Source organism: Chionomys nivalis, chromosome 6, assembly GCF_950005125.1.
Source record: "Chionomys nivalis chromosome 6, mChiNiv1.1, whole genome shotgun sequence".
NCBI lineage: Eukaryota > Metazoa > Chordata > Mammalia > Rodentia > Cricetidae > Chionomys > Chionomys nivalis.
Genome location: NC_080091.1, coordinates 26,199,164 through 26,216,266, shown reverse-complemented (window position 1 = coordinate 26,216,266; position 17,103 = coordinate 26,199,164). Strand labels below are relative to the sequence as shown.

The 17,103-nt window shown below is 43.4% G+C and overlaps 1 protein-coding gene across 2 annotated transcripts in view; it reads left to right on the top strand.

Moving 5' to 3' along the window:
- Nucleotides 1-16,641, top strand: part of Egfr (epidermal growth factor receptor) — a 185,652-nt gene extending 169,011 nt beyond the window's left edge. Inside the window, exons 21-28 of one of the 2 annotated variants that reach the window (XM_057771137.1) lie at nt 713-868; nt 1,752-1,827; nt 3,154-3,300; nt 7,456-7,553; nt 8,322-8,489; nt 8,849-8,896; nt 9,740-9,842; nt 10,329-16,641. In XM_057771137.1, the coding sequence (XP_057627120.1) occupies nt 713-868; nt 1,752-1,827; nt 3,154-3,300; nt 7,456-7,553; nt 8,322-8,489; nt 8,849-8,896; nt 9,740-9,842; nt 10,329-10,690 (1,158 nt within the window). In that variant the 3' untranslated portion in view covers nt 10,691-16,641. Of the gene's footprint in view, nt 1-712; nt 869-1,751; nt 1,828-3,153; nt 3,301-7,455; nt 7,554-8,321; nt 8,490-8,848; nt 8,897-9,736; nt 9,843-10,328 lie in introns of both variants that reach the window. The other variant, XM_057771136.1, reaches the window with a different exon arrangement.
- The last annotated feature ends 462 nt before the right edge of the window (nt 16,642-17,103 follow it).

Genomic DNA, 17,103 nt, shown 5'->3' with positions numbered 1-17,103 from the left:
AATTCACTGTGCATCGGTGTGCTAGCTACGTCTCAAGCATTATTTCTTTATTGCTATTATATCGATGATTCCAATTGCAGCAGAATTGCTCAATTTACCACCTCCACAGCAGCCAAGGAGGTGGTAAAAGATGGTGTCTTGTAAATCATATTCAATGCCCAAGTCCTTTTACAAAAAAAAAAAAAAAAAAAAAAAAAAAAAAAACTCCACTGGAAAGACTTCTTTGTTGGCAGTGATTCACAGAAGACAGCCTAAGGAAAATGACAAAGGTGTGCCTGAAATCCACCAAGGAATCCTGCTCTGCCCTAGCCTAGTGAGTTTGTGTTAGCCCCCTTAAAATAGGAAAGAGCTGAGGCCTGAGGCCTCACAGCAAGCTGTAATGGAAGCAGCAACCTCAGGTCTGCAGCCAACAGCTGAGCCTTACTCAACCACTGGCCTTTTCTATGTGTAACCTGAGTATCTGGTTGGAGAAAAATTCCTGATTACATGTGGTTATATCTCCATTCACTTGTCATTCATTCAAGATGATTACCAATGTTTACCAACTGCAAGTTGCAAAGTATGGGGCTAACAGCTTCTTCCCTGGTGTGGAGCAGCCCAGGGATTCTTACGGACTTCACCTTCAGTCCAGGTGCATGAGCACCACCTTCCCGGGACCCTGAGGCTCCACTGGATGGTTCACTACCTCACTGTGAGGCTCTCTGTCTTTCAGGGCATGAACTATCTGGAAGATCGGCGCTTGGTCCACCGTGACTTGGCAGCCAGGAATGTCCTGGTGAAGACCCCGCAGCATGTCAAGATCACAGATTTTGGGCTGGCCAAACTGCTCGGTGCTGACGAGAAAGAATACCATGCTGAAGGAGGCAAAGTAAGGACCTAGGAGTAGCATATCAAGAAAGAATTTCCCTGACAACCCAGACCCACCCCCCTCCCTGTCAGCTGTGGGCCGCCTTTGCCAACCACTCCGAGTGAGGTCATAGGAGTTGCCACCATGACCTCGGGTCTAGTCTACTTTGTGAGTGGAGTTTGGTGAGAGAGGCAGTGAAGAGTGTAACCCTCCCCAGAGGCCAAAGAGAGCAAGCCCCTATCTCCAGGTGACGGTGACGTAATAACAACTGTTGAGTTCTACTCCCTCCTCCAGGAGGAAAACACCCTTCAGAAAACCAGTTGGGAAATATCACCGCTAATTTAGTAGTAACCTCTCTTGAGACTCATGTTCAATAAGCTGCGTTGTTCTGGGAGTTCCGGTAAGTCTGTTGACTCATGCTGGAGAATGGCAGTGAGAGGGCTATCTTCCCTCTCTAATGTTTTCAGTCCCTTCAAGGCCTCATCACAGCCGTGAGGGGTGCACAGGCCTGCCAGACTCTCCAGATGACCCCCAGCGCTCCCTAGCTACAGCCCTGACGGCACGGCTCTAAATAGCACTGTCAACCCCGTGAACTCGGTTATTGGAAGCATACCCAAAGTCTGGGATCGAGGGCTGCAGGGAAATACCACGGCCTTAGTTCATCAAAATAGGCTGTTGCTCAAAATGCTCTCAGTCACAGCTTTCATGACGTGGTTCTGGGACCCACCTGTTCTCTGGTGTATTTTTAAAAATCCCTGCTGAGAGGGAGCAGAGACCCTAAGCCTGGTAGGGAGGTCACCTGACTTTCCTCATTAGTCATTTGTCATTACACCTAGAAGGACTACAGTTTTTTTCAACTGTAAGCTGATAGTCTTCTTGCTGCTTTTTCTCACTTTGTCCCAAGGTGCCGATCAAGTGGATGGCCTTGGAATCAATTTTACATCGAATTTATACACACCAAAGTGATGTCTGGAGCTATGGTGAGTCAAACCTCTGACGCTAATGAATTTGTACTAAGGCTAAGCTGGTTCCTATTACTTGCTAATTGACATTATATGCCCTGACATGCAAGTGTTACCTTTCAAGACAGTGGGCATTAATAGTGGAGCTGCTGTCTATCTACCGTACTAAGAGAATCTGACAAAGGAAATGAAGCTTAGCTGCCACACCAAGTATCGCTAGAGACAACCAGGAACTCATGCTGCAGTAAAGATCATAAGGGGAAAAGGACCAGAATGTAGATTAAGCCTCTGCCTGCAGAAGTCAAACAGATATAAGCTCTTGCTTTGAACTTGAAAGGAATGAAAGGAAAACAGCAAATGAAGCATCTCTAATAGATAAATGTTTTCTCATGAAACGCCCAAGACTGTTGGTTCATGTCATATTTGATTTAATATCTCTGTGCCAAAGAGAGTAGCTTGACAAGGGTGAACCATGAGGATATGTAGGAAGTAAATAAGAACAGGAAAACAGTTACCGTGTGTTACTCAAAAAAGACCCACCTCATCCGGGCCCAATTCTTCTAAATACAGCATAGCCATGCCCAGGAGGCTTCATCTGCGCGGGGTGACCACTCATGCCAAGCCACTTCACATGTTCTTCCCTTGTGTTGGGTCTATTATGTCTTCACTGGTAATATCCTTGGTTGCTGTGTCAGGCACTTGGTCCTTGAATTCCCCACCAGCAATTCATAGAAAAGTTGGAAAACACTGTCGTTATGAAACACGACTCTCACCTCAAAGGGAATGAAGGATGATTTATTCTGAACCAGCCATGGGAGGTCGTCACCAAAGAACACAAATTCGGGTTACCCTGAGCATCTCCCTGGGAAGTAGATCTAGCAGAATGTATTAACTACAGGACAAAGAACATTATGTATAATGCTTTGCCATTTACAGCCATATTCATACGGTCCCTTTTTTCCACTACTGTGAGCATAAGGTGCTCCGGGCAGCAGGGTAAGTGGATGGACCTTGTTCTGTGGCAAACTCATATTCCACAGTTGTCCTTATCTTTAGGGTTATTATTGAACTCTTCTACTTATCAGTCAACAACTATATGTCTCACATTAAACTAAACATTTGGTGTAGAAGACCTTGCTAGGTACTTGAAGCCAGGCTATGAAACAGATGCTACCATCCTACTTGAAAGGCAAACCAAAGGCATCGGTAGTCAAACCAAAGGCTCCAAAGCTATAGAAACATACATTTTAAAATACTTAGCCATATTAATGACTAAAGATTAGATGATATGCTGATCATGAACTCACGAAACAATAACTTTCTTTGCCTGCTTTGTCTGCTCAGGAGTCACCGTGTGGGAACTGATGACCTTCGGGTCCAAGCCTTATGATGCAATCCCTGCAAGTGAGATCTCATCCATCCTGGAGAAAGGAGAACGCCTTCCACAGCCACCTATCTGCACCATTGATGTCTACATGATCATGGTCAAGTGTGAGTGCCTGGGGTGACCATCCACACTCTTGTAGGGCGGCCTGAAAGGGCATAACTACTCTTAGCCAAATAACCAAGGCTGTCATTTCCCTGAAGAAAGAACATCACTCTTTAAGGCAGGCACACAATTCCAGAAACATCATAAACACCTCCTGCATACATTTTTTAGGAATCACTTGCTTGACTCATCCTGACCTCATATTTTCCCATCTTTGCAACCAAATAAACCAAAGTCTTTCATAAGCCATTATTCCAAAATATTCTATTCTCTGAGTTGCTCAATGACCTTGCAAAGTTGCCTTACATTCTGAGACCTGTTGCCAGAGAGACTTAATGTTTTTAAATGCCTAACAATGAGTAACCAGGGGACTTTGAGAGAATCAACATTTCTGCTCTGGCTTAAACCTTTCAAACAGTGGATTTACGTGAGATCTCCGTGGCAGAGCAGTTCATCATTTTAATCTCAATAGGAGCGTGCCTTTGGATCAGTGCTACTATTCCACACAAATCACAAGTGTGCTCAGCTCAGAAAATAACCTTACCCACGGGATAGCACTGGCATAAAAACATAGCACAGGAATGTGACAGTCATTGTTGCAGCTTGCTGTAATAAAACATGGACCAAAAGCAACTTGCAGAGGAACATGTTTATTTGGCCTGCAGCCCACTGTCCATTGTCATGGAAAACAAGGGCAAGAACTCAAAATCAGAACCTGGAGGTAGGTACTGGCTTGCTCTCCCTGGTTCACTCAGCCTGCATTCTTACACAGCTGAAAACCACCTGCCTAGGGGTAGCACCACCCACAGTGGGAGGGACCCTTCTCACACTACTCATTAATCAAGAAAATGTCCCACAGCCTTGCTGACAGGCCAATCCAAGTGAGGCATTTCCTCCGTTAAAGTTTTCTCTTCCCAGATGACTAGTTTTTCTCATAGTGACAGAAACCAACCAGCACAGCTGTGCTTATATAAGTAACAATGTATCCCTGAACTTTAGACCTGAGAGCCGATCTGTTTTCACTGCTTTGGTTTGGACTGAGGAAGCTGAGGCCCAGAAAGGTTACATGATTTGTCTAAGGTCACATTGCAATTGACCTAAAATACTTTGACATCCAGTTGAAAAAAATGTGAATCCCCAAGAGGCACAGAGATTTCTAGCCCACAGTTTATCCTCCTCATCGCTGAATCTATATTTAGATCATTGTGTAAGCCAATGCACCCACATGGCTATTAGATATAGCTTCACACAGAAGGCACTTGCAGCCGGGTGGTGGTGGCGCACGCCTTTAATCCCAGCACTCGGGAGGCAGAGGCAGGCGGATCTCTGGGAGTTCGAGGCCAGCCTGGTCTACAAGAGCTACTTCCAGGACGGGCACCAAAGCTACAGAGAAACCCTGTCTCAAAAAACCAAAAAAAAAAAAAAATAGAAGAAGGCACTAGTGTGGCGGCGCAAATGAATGTAGACAGATTATATAGATATATACAGCTTTAATAAGGAAATAAACTTACAGGACCACAGGTTCCCGCGGTGTACCGGAAAAGCGGAGCAAAAGAAAAAGGGCTGCTGGGCTCACGCCCGGCAGATTTATCCGTAAACATTAGCCCGAGGCGAACACGCCCCCAATGGGTGGGGCTATGTCCCTACATCTCCCCCTTTTGTCTAAATAAGATAAAACCAAACCAAATACAACTATATACAATAATAACAAATAATAAATATAACAAACAATATTGAGAACAAAACTTTTGCTAAACATTCTATCTCAAGGAGTCTAAATAACATAGAGAGTAACTACAATTATATAATCTTCAACTCCGTCAAAGATCTGAGAAGGGAATAAAGATTACTTAACAATCGAGAGATATCCAAAATGTGCAACAATTGACAGAGACAACTGACTACCTGGGCAATCACCCAAAGTCTCGTTTGCAATGTTGAGTCAACCAACTTTGGCTAAGGCCTAACATAACTGGCATACCATTATTAAAGGCAAGGAACTTTCTTAGGACTATCCTACCCTGTCTTGGCAAGATAAGACAATCCTGTTTCATCCACTTAGGGATATTCTGTATCTTTGTCAGAAGTTGAGGTATGGGCTTTTCTTAACCCAAAGGCCAGTTCTGCCAAGAAGACAAGCTCCCAGTGGAGTGTCTTTGGTGCTCAACGTTCTCTCGGGAGTAGAGTGGTGTTGCCAGGAGTAATTGTGTCTCTTTGGCATAGAAATTTTAGGTTAGATTAAAGGCCATTTTCTACAGCTCTTCGAAGAGGCTGAAGATCATACTATCTATACTAAATATAATCTCTATGTAACTAAAAGACCTGATAAACTTAAAAATAAATATGACAAACATATAATTCTCAATACCTATCTAACTTTGAAGACTAAAAGAATAAACAACTGTGCAATATATGAAGACAATGATCTTCAACTGTAAACAATGTCATAGTATCAGAGGTAGAAATGTACAATGTAATATGGTAGATGTATCAATACAATATGGACAAAGTTATAAGCATACTCATACAAAAATAGAGGTAGGAACACTCATATTCAATATTCAACATATCAATATACAAGAAACAGTACCAGTACAATTTTCTATAGACAGTAATTCACAAATACCAATCATCCCAAAAAACCAGTTACCCCCTTCTTCTTCTTCTTCTTCTTCTTCTTCTTCTTCTTCTTCTTCTTCTTCTTCTTCTTCTTCTTCTTCTTCTTCTTCTTCTTCTTTTTTTTTTCCCAAAAAAAATATCACCCCATCCCCTCAACCCTAAACCAACCATTAAAAGATGTCCCCAACCCTGACGGCAAACTCTGTTGGGAGAGGGGATGTCGTCCTCTAAGATTGCTTCTAGCTGACATGGGGGCGACGTTCTTCTTAGGGGGTCCTGTGAAAGCAAATAATGGTAAAATTCCCAAATTAACCTTTGACCTAAGAAAATTATAACTAGTCTCAGAGCGTTTTGAGAAGGTCCGACCAGAGTGTTGTCAAAAATGTGCACCATTCAAAATTGTCTCTTGTAGTTGGTACCAAAAAACAGGTCTAATATTAGCGCTTTAAAAAAAAAAGAAGAAGAAGAAGAAGAAGAAGAAGAAGAAGAAGAAGAAGAAGAAGAAGAAGAAGAAGAAGAAGAAGAAGAAGAAGAAGAAGAAGAAGGGGGTAACTGGTTTTTTGGGATGATTGGTATTTGTGAATTACTGTCTATAGAAAATTGTACTGGTACTGTTTCTTGTATATTGATATGTTGAATATTGAATATGAGTGTTCCTACCTCTATTTTTGTATGAGTATGCTTATAACTTTGTCCATATTGTATTGATACATCTACCATATTACATTGTACATTTCTACCTCTGATACTATGACGTTGGGCGCCAAATGTGGCGGCGCAAATGAATGTAGACAGATTATATAGATATATACAGCTTTAATAAGGAAATAAACTTACAGGACCACAGGTTCCCGCGGTGTACCGGAAAAGCGGAGCAAAAGAAAAAGGGCTGCTGGGCTCACGCCCGGCAGATTTATCCGTAAACATTAGCCCGAGGCGAACACGCCCCCAATGGGTGGGGCTATGTCCCTACACACTAGGCACTTGCTTTATGCGGCCCTAGGTTCGGTCCCCAGCACTGCAAGATAAATAAATAACAGGACATGAAGGCAGCCTTGTCATTTGTGTGAACGGAAACTGGTTGTAGAAGGCCTTGATATTTAATCTGGTTTCCAGTCTGGAAGGCTATGGAGTAGGGACAATGAAATCACGAAATGCCAAAGTCAGCGTAATTTAGTCGTGATTGCCAGCGACAATAGTCTGTAGTCACTGAAGATTATAAGCAAGAATGCTGTCTAGGGAGAAGAAATATAGAAACGTTAGAGTATGTCATTGTTACTATGATTTAAAAATAGTGTATAGGGCTGAGGATGAACGCATACGTCCCTGGGTTCTATCCTGTGGTGACAACAACAACTTCTCATGGACTTTGAGGACCGACCAATGTCAGCTCTGTGCTGAAGTTGAAAAGTCGGCCCCAAAGATTATGTCTTTACCATCCATTTGCCTAGGAAGATCACAGGGTAAGTGCTTCAAGCAGTGCTCTCTTTAATTCCTTCCAGGGTGCTAATCGCTCTGCTTTCCTTCATTTCCTTCAGGCTGGATGATAGATGCCGATAGCCGCCCAAAGTTCCGAGAGTTGATTCTTGAATTCTCCAAAATGGCCCGAGACCCCCAGCGCTACCTTGTTATCCAGGTACCAGGTCACAGTTTGCACTTCCATTTCCAAAATTCCTCCAATAGCTCCTGATACCACTGTGGTGGTTCAGCACAACCTGGGGGACACTTTCCTGTTAATAAATCCATTTGTGTGTTGGAGCTGCTCCAGTTACAACCCAGTGATTCTGAACTACATTGGGACCAGTGGTGGGTCCCACCCAACTCCAAGTAGCCTTGCCATTTGAGCAGTCCTACCTGGACCCAACCTGTTCTTCTGAGTCACATGTCAGTCACCTTATATTTTGGCTTATTAGGGCCCTGACATTGCTAAACAGAGAAGCAAAGCTTCACTGTCATGGCTTCCATCCCTGACTCTGTATGCATCCTTGTGCCACGTGTACAACCAATCATTCCATTTCCTTATCTAATTCTGAAATAACAAAACCAAGGTCACTTGACTATGTGGATTTTAAGTTTCAGGAAAATAATATATGCAAAGCACATTGCATAACATTGTGTAGGGGACAGTAAACTGTTCCCAGTGCTTCTTTTTCTCCTTTCTCTTAAGCGGTTGCTCATGTGAAGGCTGTCAGAATCAGGAGATTTATGGGTTTATTACATTGCAAAATATCCACACTTTAATATGGAAAGAGCTGTGTGTGGATCTGAGAACCGCAGCGTTTGTCCGATAACAAAACTAACAAACTTGCAGGTACCTGTTGATAAAGACCCTTACTCCTGCAGCCAGAGAACAGAAAAGCAACTCTCATTGCCCCTTCTAATGGTCTCAAAATCTCTGCACCAGGGGGATGAAAGGATGCATTTGCCAAGCCCAACAGACTCCAACTTTTACCGAGCCCTGATGGATGAAGAGGACATGGAAGATGTGGTTGATGCCGATGAGTACCTCATTCCACAGCAAGGCTTCTTCAACAGCCCATCCACATCTCGGACTCCCCTCTTGAGTTCTCTGGTATGCTCACTTGCTCTCTCTCTCTCTCTCTCTCTCTCTCTCTCTCTCTCGCTCTCTCTCCTGATTTAAATTGATTTGGTTTCCATTTTCTAGATTATATTTGGAGAAAAAGAAGTAAATTTTAACAAATGGAAGCTAGCATCATAACCAATAGTTTATTTCGTCATTTTATTGCCTTGTTTTTCTAAAGCTGTCATTCAAGACAAAAATTCTCTTCTCCAAAATACATTTGCTTTCATCCAAAGCAGTAAACACCTTGAAATATTCCTACTCTGTGAGACCTACCTCCTGCATCTGCGGGAAATGGGTGAGAATGGACCATTGTACCATGAGCAACATTGCTTTATTTTTTTTTCCAGAGTGCAACCAGCAACAATTCCACTGTGGCTTGCATTAATAGAAATGGGGTATGTATGAACATGATATAAACCAGAATCAAATAAGCTGGTTTTCAAGCCCTATTACTCAGGGAACGTGCCCATCTCTGCCCACATTGTACGGATCTTCCTTCCTGCGTTTTCCACATAATAGCTTCTTTGACTGGGACCCTAAGGCCAGGAATTAGTGATGACGTATCACACGACCACGGGAGGTGTGATTCATAGGCAGCCAGCATCAGCCTCACCTGGTAGCCATTAGAAGTGAAGATATTCAGGCCTCCAGCAGACCCACGAGCAGGATCTGCGGGGGTGTCACCAGTGTGGGCACGAGCCCCCCCAGGTCACCCTGAACACAAGGAAGTGCAGTGCTTCGGCCTGTGCCTGCGCTGTGCTGTCTGAGAGCTACCACACCACTAATTCCATTTTAAATAACGCGAAATAAAACATAAAAGTCAGCTCAGCGCACATTCCAGGCATTCAGGGGCCACATGCGGGCTGGGACTGCCTTATTATGGAACACAGATGCCAAGGTGCCACCATCCCTTCAGGACATTCTGTTAGATGTACTAACATGGTCTGTCTCTAGCCCACCAGACCAGGTGTCCCTTCGGAGCCTTTCAGAAATCTGCTCTCCCAGACTCAGACTCCAGCGAGTCTACTCTGTCCGTGTCTGTGACAGGCTGACTACATAGCCCAGCTGGCCTTGAACTCACAATCCTCACAGCTAAGCCTGCAGAGCTCTGAAATCACAAGCACGTGCCAGCCACTTGGACGTGGATTTTAACAAGACCGCAGGCGAAGTTAATCTATAACGAGGTCTGAGTAATTAATCCTCCCTGGAGTAACCTTGCCGAATTCTCTTCCCAGCAGAGCTGTCGTCTCAAGGAAGACAGCTTCTTACAGCGGTACAGCTCCGACCCCACTGGTGCCTTAATGGAGGACAGCCTAGACGACACGTTCCTCCCTGCGCCGGGTGAGTAGCTTACTCAGGAAGCGGTCATTGGCCGGGGTGTCTACTCTCATTTCCGAGAGCTTCTTTCCAAGTCATCCAGAGAGGGAGACTGGCAAACGTGCCGACGTGTCAGAGGGAGTGAGAAGAAAGAGAGGGAACTAAGCGTACTGTGGGAACTGTGTCCAACACAAGTTACAGCTCAGTTTTTCACTCACACACACACACACTCACTCACACACACACACACTCACACACACACTCACACACACCCTACACATCTTCCTTTAAATTGACAAAAACCACATAGGCCTGCTGCTTTGAGAAGAACAGAAAATCTCACAGTTTCTTTGGGAATCACTATAGGATTTCCGGAACTTCCTTGCCCTCTGACGTCACATGTCTCGCTGAAGATGTTTGCATAATCCACCAAAATTTCGGGGCCATGAAATTCTGGGAGTCTTTGGACAAAGCTTTGCTAATTCATATGTGCTTTCTTTTCCATTTCAGAATATATAAACCAGTCTGTCCCCAAAAGGCCAGCAGGCTCTGTACAGAACCCTGTCTATCACAATCAGCCCTTGCATCCAGCTGCTGGCAGGGACCTGCATTATCAAAATCCCCATAGCAACGCCGTGGGCAACCCTGAGTATCTCAACACTGTCCAGCCTACCTGTGTCAGCGGTGGATTTGACAGCCCTGCCCTCTGGGTTCCCAAAGGCAGCCATCAAATGAGCCTGGACAACCCTGATTACCAGCAGGACTTCTTTCCCCAGGAAGCCAGGCCAAACGGCATCTATAAGGGCCCCACGGCTGAAAATGCCGAATATCTACGTGTAGCACCAACAAGCACTGACTTTATTGGAGCCTGAGATGGAGGGGTGTCACACCAGCTATAAAATCTCCAGACTTATCATTACCCCAGGACCAAGCCAAGGCAGCACCTCCAAACAGCCATGCCCATGTTGTGCCAAATGTCAGACCCTCGGACTACTTTGCAACAGTAACTTTGATGGGCTCTGTCTTTGAGCCCAGCAATGGGCCCCTCCCCTGACGTGCTTTGGGAAGTTGAAGGTACGTTTCTTTTTTAATCCTTCAAACTGTGAAGATTCTACAAAAAGGCATCCACCATGAATGTAGTCCATTGGGACGGAAGTTTACCTCATGGTGAGGTGCACGGGGAAGAAAACACACATATGGAGATTTGCTGCACGGGGACCTTTGGATTCTTATTTTCTTTATTGATTTGATTCATGGGCTCTTCCAAGAAGGAAGGCGCTTACTTGCGGTATGTATTACACAGAGTTGCCCGGTGCCAACTGTGACCAGTTGATTCCACAAGCTCTGCTTCGAGACATTTCTATGGCAAGACAACTACATAACAAGAAGGCCTGCGTGCCCTGAGCAGGCCACACTTGTACAACCTTAAACTATGGCAGGTACAATAGGATAAGCCACTTTGTTACTTCCTGGGGCTGGGAGAAGGAGGAGGAAGGGGTAGAATTTCCCCTCAGACTTGCTTTTGTATGAATCTGTCCCCGGTACTTACACCGCTGGCTTACCGGTGGTTTCTGGCGATCAGGCCTCCTTGACTTCCTTGTGTTTTCCGTTTCACTGTTTTGAGCTGTGATAGGCATTCCCGTCTTCATTTCGTAAAGTCAACAAAAAAAAAACAGTATTATCAAAACAACCATGATTCCACATTTGTGCTCTAACCAAAGGCCTTTAATTCACAACAATTCATAGAGGAATATAACCCAAGAGTTTAGTCTCGGCATCAGGTCTGTTGAAGCATGTTTCGTGAGACTACAGAAATGACAGAGCTCTTCAAATCCCTTTTGCCTTCACCCCTCTGCACTCCAAAATCAGTATAAACCACACAAGAAGAATCCTTTTTGTATTTTTATAAGTGTTTACTGGAGATGTGTAAGTGGCAAATTGTCACCAAAGTTTTCTTCCCCTTTGAGAGAAATTATCTAAGCCACTCCATAGTAAGCGGCAACCCAAGGTAAGCTCCGAATGCAGGTTCCGAAAGAAAGAATGTTAAGAACCGAGTGGAACTCAAGTGGCAAACTTACAATAGGAGTTTGCAAGCGACAACAGTGCTTCCATGGATGCTTCTGGGAAGAAATCCATCTCAAAGTAACCCCACTGTCATTGGTACATCCAGCTCCTCGAGGTCTCAATGTTGGTTCTTAATTTGGTCTCAATGTTGGTTCTTAATTTGGTCTTCCTTGCAGCCCAGTTAGTTAATATCTGTCTTTGGTAAGCACTACTTTAATGCTCTTGGTATCCATCCCTTCCCATTTATCAAGGGGTGGGTAGAAATGGCCTTATAAACACTAATCCTAAAGCAAAATAATGAATGACAGATAAGTTGTCTGAACCAGGCACCAAGAGTACAGAGCAGAGATGGTGCATTCTGTGTGGGGAGATCTAGAAAGTTCACAGAGGAGATAATATTACCATTATCTTCTGAGATAAAAAAAAAAAAAAGTCTTAAACACTAGCAAAATGAAAAGTATGTTTCCTTAGAGAATTTCAGCCAAGAGAGCAACGACGGGAAAACTTTACTAGTAAGTCAGGTCCAAGGCCAAGCCAATCATCGTGCTGCTCCCTCAAGCCTGAGAATGAGGCTTGCAGCATCCTGAGTTTCCTAACTATTGTCCACTCCTGGCAATGTCAGGCTGTCACTCATGAAAATAAGTAGTTAGAACACTAAGCAGCATTTCCAGAGATGGACATTCCATGCCATTCCATGCCGGGATATGCCACGTCGATCGTTGATCCACCAGGAAGGCAGAGGAAACATTTAGCCAGGTGTTTGTTCAAAATTGAAATTCAAAATGACCCTGTCACTTGTCAGGGGCAGGCGATTGGTGAGGGAAAACAGGAGAAAGCCAGTCAAATTGTAGCAATGAAATCTTAGTATTTTTGTACTTTGAAACAGTTTTCTTATAACAAAATAAAGTAGCAAAAACTATTCAAGCCGGCTTTTTCTTCTTATTTAAATATTCTGCATAAACTTTAGCTGTTGCCAGGGTTAAGATTATGTTTGCCAACGTATCCTCACTGTATCTGTGTAGGGAGGTACAGATGGGGCTGGGAGAGTTGCCTTGCTGACCCTTTAAAGCAGTGGTACTCAACCTGTGGGTCACGACCCCTTTGGGGGTCAAATGACCCTTTCACAGGCGTTGCCTAAGACCATCAGAAAAGAGATCTTTACATTATGATTCATAACAGTAGCAAAATCAGTTATAAATTAGCAGTGAAAAAAATTTGATGGTGGGGGGGCACCACAACATGAGGAACTGTATGAAAGGGTTGCGGCATCAGGAAGGATGAGAATCGCTGCTTTAAAGGAACCTTAGCAGCCACTGGTGTAAAATAAAGTACAGAGAGGGGAGGTGCCATGCTGGGACTATCATTCCTTCCATCCCTGGCAGCCCTGACCCAGCTTCACTCTTCCATTAAATAACTAGAGTGTGCCTCCCAGGACCTCCCTTCTACTAATTGTCTATCAGGCCAAACTTAGATTAACTTTTCCTCTGCCATGATCCCACCCTGGCTCTTGGGAAGTTCTTGGGAAAATAAATATAGGGACCTAACACTTACAATGAGCACAAACGTTATACATATGACCTACAAGGAGCCCCTATTGTTATACCCTATGAGAGTTACTTTTTACCCTCATGATAAGAAAAGATAATCTCTTAAATCCTAAATTTTCTGGGAGTCCTTCTACCGTGAACTTCATAGATGGAAGACCCGGGAGAGGCACCAAATCTCATTCTAGCTGTTTAGACATTTGTTGAACATTCTTTGTGCTGTTCTTTAGACTCCCAACCCATCCCCAAACTATAGACATAAAAGAGTCTCGGACTCATAAACACTAAAAGACTGGGTCTTGGGCTGGGCTACCATGAGACATTTCCAGCTTGTAGAGTGTCAGCCTAATTCTCCTTCTGACCATGGAGTTTTCAGAGTACCACCAGGATATCCCAACAAATACCAAAGTTTCAGGAGCCACTCCTGGAGAAAAAAAAAACTTGAGAAAGGGACCCTCATCACTCACTAATGGTGGCCCCATCTACAGCCACTCATTTTGGTCCTCTGATTACAATTGTATAAGACAAAGTAGGGACAGTCATGTACCTGTTCCCACCCTCACTGCCAATGAGACTTCCCCAAAGAGCTTAGGAAGATTTCCCCAGACCCTACAGTTTAATCCAGTCAGAATTGGCGAGATGCATCCCCAGCTTTGATTCTAATGGACAGCCTAGGACAAAGTCTGCATCTGTACCATCTTCATCGTTTCTACAGGCCAGCCACCGTCCCCACCCTGCCCAAAGTCAGAATGGAATAACAGGGCCTGGGTGGGGGAGAGACTCCCTGACACATGGAAAGCAAATTTGCAGTCACCACAATGCCTGTGACTTAGCCACAAGTGTGGTCTTTCCAAAATCCAGCCCCCTACAGTTTTTATTTTTATTTTTTATTTTTTCAACATAATCTTAATCTTGAAAGGGGCAAATATCTAAATCTGAGCCTTGCTAAAGTTCTGGGACATCTTGCTAAAGTCCTGGGACATTTTGTGTTACCTAAGAAACAAGTCCTAAACACCGACCTCCTTCCCACCTTCCACATTGAATGAGCTGGTCCCACTTAAGAGCAGATGTTTAAATTTTGCTTAATCTCTCCTTTCTTTTGATAAGGATGTACTTGTATAATCACATAATGACCTGTTTACATTTCCTGGCTTGGGGGCTGTAAAACCTTAACCCCTCCCCTCTTTCCCTGCCACACATGCGGTTCCAGAGACAAACATCTTTGTATTCTCAGAGCCAAATTTAGATAGAATTTGTAAATGCAGGTGTATTTTTGTAACTTTTTTGCAGTGTATTGTCCTCTTTATGTAGCACTGAACTTTGTAAAATATATTTTTTTAGGGAATTCATTTTTTAACTAAAAAAACTGCATGCTTTAGAAAAACTGCAATAGAATCAAACTTTGAAATTAAAATCTTTGCTTAAAAATGGTTCCACAGAGGTGATGGGGGAGAAGTCTCTTTTCTCTTAGGCGAGTGTGCAACCTCAGGGTTGAGATAAGCTAGGTAGGTCCTTGCCACAGTGAAGGAGAGGAGGGTCATTGCAGAATCCTTACAGGAAAAAAGGATGGACACAAGCTTACTGCTGGACTGAGCAGGAGCTGAGGATTCTGGGTTAACATAAGAATTACTGCCAGCTCACCACTACTAGAAGAATTTCAATGCGTAGCATTCTCAGGTCATCTGCCAATATGACCTTGTTAGTGTAAGAGATTCGATAACATAACACTTCGTTGGTTTGTGTATGCTAATATGACATTAACTCCAATTATTTTGTTTTTACATTTACAAATGTCATTCGCTTATTACTCTATACTAGAAGTGTCTGGAAAGCCATAATATTTATGCTGTTTGGGTTACTCAGTGTATTCCTGAAGTCTATCAAGTGCAAACATGGTCACTCAAAAGAGGGTTTTAAAACTGTTGAAACCTAGTCATACCCAAGAATAATCAAATATGAATCTCTATAGGGTAAAATCTGAGAATTTTTACTATTTTAGAAAGTCCTATGTCCCTTCTAATGTACAGACGAGGTTAAACATCACAAGCTTAGGGATGAGCCCTGAACTCACAGATATCTGTGCGGATACAAATGATGCCCAAACCCAGAGAAGCCTACGTCTGCTCATCAGTATCTCAGTGTTACGGTGTCATGTCCGGAACTGAGGCTGCTGTCTAGGCGTTAGAGGGTAAACTATCTATCCAATGAGCAAGAGGCAAAGGAATTATAACACAGACACCCCCACCACCATTTTTGTGTTGCCTAAGCATACTCTATTAAGAATGGATGGTCGTGAAGAAAAGGTGTTATGCTGTGTATGTATCCACCATTGTCAGACACCCGCTAACCTGATGCAACACACCAATCTCCATTTTCCAAAAGGAAAATCTTGACCTACTGATTTGACTACAAAGGGCAAACTTGAAGATAATTACCAAATACTTAGGTGACTTTTATAGGAATAAAGCTCTAAGAACAGGAATTTTACATTAAGACACACACACACACACACACACACACACACACACTGAAGCAGCTAATCCAGGCTATTCTGCCATGTACATATACACAATAATCCTCTGAGGTCTAAGCCTGTCTTGCCTGAATTACCAGAGAAATTGCTAGGAGTCATTACCCCCAACAACAGCAGAAAAATATAAGAATTTAAGTTTGTATGTCTTAGATGCATATTTTACTTTGAAAATTCAGTTCCTGACTCTCCTGACTTGAGCACAAAGTCTGGTTGCTATGTAACACAACGGCATAGAAATAAGCCATCCCAGGATATAATGGCTGCTCCTAGACGTGATGACATGATCAGTTAACACCAGACAGCAGTAATTTCATGTCGGTTTCATTCAAGCAATTGCTTTATAGCTTTTTCTATGGCACATTTTAACTTTGTAACGTTTTCACGATGATGAATGCAATAACTGTACAAATGAAAAGCCGGATCTCTTTTACATACTGTTGATAGAACATGTTGATTGTACATTAAGTATTAAAGATTTAGGTCTATGTTCTTCATTGTTTGCTCCTCCTAAGAACTTAATTATTTTGCATTCTTTCTTAACACTGCTGTGTTGGTTTCTGCTATTTTTCATATCTGACTATAGACATTCTTTCTTGAATTTTTTTCCTTGTTTTCAGATTGGTTTTAATTTGACTTGCTGATGTTGCGGTGCCGTGTGGCCCAATAAGCTGTATTCCCTGCCCCGCCTGAAAACTTTTTTTAAAAAAATTAATAAACTTTATTTTCAGAGAAGATTTAGAATCATAGCTACATAAAAAAGAAAGGAAACACCCATATTCCTCCTGTCCTCCCACCTACACCCTCGCCATTATACCCATCATTACTGTAATAGCCAAATAACTGTAGGAAAAAACCTCCCAGTCACTTCAGAGACTGCGCTCTGTTTCCCAGGTTCTGCTTGTGCTCTTCGGATACGATGTGATACATTCCAGGCTTTCATATTCTTGATAGACAGGTAGACATACCACAAAAACAAAGGAAAGGCAACCTACTGGTGACGCAAATTGTTCTGCGGAAGAAAACAGCTTCCAGAAACCCAGAGCGGAGGACTGAGCAGCACTGAGGACCCAGTTGGCAAGCACTGGGCATAAAGGGGAGGCTCGCTCATCAGCTGGTTCGGGAGGGCTGCAAAGTCAGTCACCCC